The sequence below is a fragment of the Cariama cristata genome, unplaced genomic scaffold (genome assembly GCF_000690535.1).
Source record: "Cariama cristata isolate BGI_N322 unplaced genomic scaffold, ASM69053v1 scaffold11616, whole genome shotgun sequence".
NCBI classification, from domain to species: Eukaryota; Metazoa; Chordata; class Aves; order Cariamiformes; family Cariamidae; genus Cariama; species Cariama cristata.
The window spans coordinates 21,204-25,258 of record NW_009620433.1 but is presented as its reverse complement, the minus strand read 5'-3'; the positions used below and the strand labels follow the sequence as shown (position 1 = coordinate 25,258).

General features: G+C 48.8%; 1 protein-coding gene across 1 annotated transcript; it reads left to right on the top strand.

Moving 5' to 3' along the window:
• Window positions 1–1,647: 1,647 nt before the first annotated feature.
• LOC104162800 (5-hydroxytryptamine receptor 7-like) lies at window positions 1,648–3,058 on the top strand (the record flags this gene model as incomplete). Its single annotated transcript, XM_009701617.1, has 2 exons — window positions 1,648–1,661; window positions 2,266–3,058. Coding segments are annotated over 2 exons (786 nt in total), but the record flags the coding sequence as incomplete, so codon positions are not given.
• Window positions 3,059–4,055: the final 997 nt, after the last annotated feature.

Below are 4,055 nucleotides of genomic sequence, written 5' to 3'. Positions count from 1 at the left end.
AAGAGGAAAAGAATAACTCAGTGAATGAATGCAAATTCATTTTATTGGGAGGGGAGTGTGAGGGGAGAGAAATTTGGGCTTTGAAGTCAGGAGGGGAGGAGGAACTGGATTTTTTTGTTTTTATTTCCATCTTCTTCCAATCTTGTGGGAGGACCTGGAAAAGGGAAATAATCTGGGAAGAAAAAATCTCCTAACATTTACAATGAGACTGACTGAAGGAAAAAAACAGTGATACAACAGAGCTAAAATTCTCTGCAGAAATTTTCCTTTTTGGCAGAAAAGACCCTTCTTCCCTTGAACAGCTTTCAGCAAAAAGTATCCATACCGCTGCTGTTCTCACTGCCCCTCTGGACGGACACAGTTAATCCAAGAACAATTCAGAGGTGATGCGATCCTGCCTCAAATTGCCTGCAAATTCCTGACAGCAGGCAGGTTTGAATCAAAAAGGCTGTAACATAAAAGAAATCCGTATGACTAGCTAGCGGGTTTTGATTTAGACTGAATAGCAGGCAGATGTTTTCCAGTAGGAACATTGGCTGACGGTGGCCAACCCCCTCTTGATTTATTAGTTTACAGTTGTACTTTACCAACAGTTGACACCATGTCTTAGTCACACCAACCCTCTCAATCAAGGCTGGGGACAGTTCAAAATTACACCGGGTGGTCTAACCAGGAGCTGATGGTTGATGCAGTCTCCAGCTCCGTTCAGTCAAGCTAACAAGGTAACTCCTAACTCCAGGCATCAGGATTTGTGGATCTGTGGGTCACCACATGCTTTTGGGATCTCCTACTTGGAGCTCCCTCCAACTCTTGAGCGAGGGCTGGACACCATCACTTCAGGAGCTATGATGGGCTGTGCAAGGGAGCAGGCTGCTCCAGCTCTTTGTCTCGCTCCTGTCTTGGTTTCCAGATGTCATCTCCAGTAGAAGTCATGGGAACCTGTAGTTTTGTCCTAATATTGCAGGTTGAATGGAAAGTGCAGTGATGGGGTGTGCTGCTGACAGCGGTGTCTCCCATGGGTGCCAGCGCTGCAAGATGTGAATACGCAGTCCATCGGCTGAAAGAAGGTGTCAGTCAACAGCTGTCAGTCTGGCACTGCAGTCCATCACACCCGATCAATAACTTTGCTTTCTGTGCCCATTCAGACACATCCTTAACTCTTCCCAAAGGCAAGATTGCTCCTTGCTCACCCACCACCTCAGGGGCATCTCAGTGGCAGGTTGTATTTCTTCCCCGAGTTCTCAAGTTGCCTGGACAGATAAGAGAAGGGTATTGTCCTTCCCACTTCCCCTTAAACACTGGTACGAGTCTGCTCATTTCGTCAGAGGGCTGGAGCACCTCTGCCATGAGGACAGGCTGAGAGTTGGGGTTGTTCAGCCTGGAGAAGAGAAGGCTCCAGGGAGACCTCAGAGCAGCCTTCCAGTACCTAAAGAGGCCTACAAGAAAGCTGGGGAGGGACTTTTTACAAGGTCATGGAGTGATAGGACAAGGGGCAATGGCTTTAAACTGCAAGAGGGAAGATTTAGATGAGATATCAGGAAGAAATTCTTCCCGGTGAGGGTGGTGAGGCAGTGGCAGAGGTTGCCCAGAGAAGCTGTGGCTGCCCCATCCCTGGGAGTGTTGAAGGCCAGGTTGGATGGGGCTGTGAGCAACCTGGTCTGGTGGGAGGTGTCCCTGCCCAGGGCAGGGAGGTTGGAACAAGGTGAGCTTTAAGGTCCCTTCCAACCCAAACCATTCTATTATTCTATGATTTGGGGTCAGCCCTGACGTATCTTGGTGAAAGTATTACTCTGTGGATCACCCATCCCATTTCTGGGTGTTTCCCAGGGAGAGTGTCAGTCTGAAGTGAGTTACATCCCATGGCTGGAAGTTGTTACATGTTCTCTGTACATACTAGTTCTGGTGGAAAACTAAGCTTTTTAAAGCATTTTTATTCCCCAGGAAACCACATGGAGCTCGGACCGCACTCAGCAGTTACACGACATCTCGCATCATGCATAGGGTGGTTGCAAGAAAGCGGTGGGGAATAGTCGAAACTAGAGGGTTTAGGCAAGAAAGCAGAAGGGGTGTGAAATGTGTTTCACAGCAGATACTGTAGCTGCACGTCCCTGGGAACATTTTCATTTGGTGAATTCATTTCTTGCCCGCCCCCGGGCCAAAATTCTCCTGTGATGGAGCATTAACAGCTGGTTAGGAAAAAAGACCACTCAACAGCACTCACACCTTGCAACCCTCCTAACCCTTTGCAACTCTTCTTTTTTCCAGGTATCTGGGGATCACTCGGCCGCTGACATACCCCGTGAGACAAAACGGGAAGCTGATGGCCAAGATGGTCTTCATCGTTTGGCTCCTATCTGCCTCCATCACTCTTCCTCCTCTTTTTGGTTGGGCCAAGAATGTCACCGTGGAAAGAGTCTGTCTCATCAGCCAGGACTTTGGGTACACAGTCTACTCCACAGGGGTTGCCTTCTACATCCCCATGGCAGTCATGCTCGTCATGTACAGCCAGATCTACAAAGCCGCCAAGGTGAGCGCCGAGAAGCACCGCTTCATGAACTTCCCCAAGCACTACGAAGAGGAGGGTGTCTACTGCCTGGAGGCCTCCAGCCGGAGCCACCACAGCTCCAAGCGTACCAAAGCGGTGGAGGAATGTGCCACACTCTCCAAACTGCTCCGGCAAGACCGAAAGAATATTTCCATCTTCAAACGGGAACAGAAAGCAGCCAGGACCCTCGGTATTATTGTGGGGGCATTCACGTTTTGCTGGCTTCCATTCTTCCTGATGTCAACGGCTCGTCCTTTCATCTGCGGCATCCGCTGCAGCTGCATGCCCCTGCGGCTGGAGAGGACTCTGCTCTGGCTGGGATACACCAACTCCCTCATCAACCCCTTGATATATGCTTTCTTTAACCGAGACTTGAGGACTACTTTCTGGAACCTCCTGAGGTGCAGGTACAGGAACATCAACAGGAGGCTCTCCGCCGCCAGCATGCACGAGGCCCTGAAAGCCACAGAGAGGCACGAATGCATCCTGTAGAGCCGCGTCCTCTCGCCCAGTGCCTGACCAACGAACTCCTGCCTCCCCATTTCAGGTTCCTTGCTTCTCTTGCCTCTCAGGGCTGGCAGAAAACCATGCGTGCTGTTGTTCCCCCCTGCCAGACATCACCACTGAGAGTGACACCCCTTCCCCTCGCCCCGGGAGGAGCTGCGGTTCTCCCCACCTCGGGAACAAGTGGGCAGCTCTTCCTTCTCACCATGTCCCAGGTGGGAGCTAAAAAGCTGTGAGCAAGACCAGGGGGGTTCAAGGTCTACCACCGACTGTGGGCAAGTCACACCACCTTTCTGTGCCTCAGTTTCCTCATTTGTTAAAAAAAGAAAGAAAGGAAAAGAAACCCTCCCGACCAAACAAAAAAACTAAAAACTTGATAAGATTGTGGCTCTCCACCTTCAAAAAGGGCTCTAAAGTCTGTGGAGGGCACGCAATATACTATGTAAAGATGATGTTGGCTACACTTCTCTATCGAATATGACAGCAACTATAGGCTCCGTTGCAGATCCAAGCACTCATACCATCCCAGCTTATCCGAACTCTTTCCACCGATGTAATTGCATTTTACACCCCAAGCTCATGTTCAGGTTTGCACGACAGAGCAGTAATATCAATGACCCCGTTTCCCCTCACACTGTAGCACTTGAAAGAGTCACGCTTGCAGAACGAAACACAAATGAACATGAAGTTTCCTTTATGGTTGGATAGGAAAGTCCAATGGCCTCCTCATCAGGGAAATGTCCAGAGAGCAAAGACAGTTATGTTTATTGGGTTGTACTATAATTCATTCTCAGACAAGTGATGTGTGTTCCTACTTTGTGGTTAATTGACTCCATAAAAGCACGCTTTGGTTGACAACAGAAAAAAAGTCTATCATTTCTCTGACAGCTTTAGAGTGCTTCAGTATGATGTCAAGCAAGCTTGAAAAAATACACTAAATGATGTATCCTCTTTTTTTAAGAAAAAAAAAAAAAGTCTGTTTTCCTTCTTTTGGTGTAGACTCCTT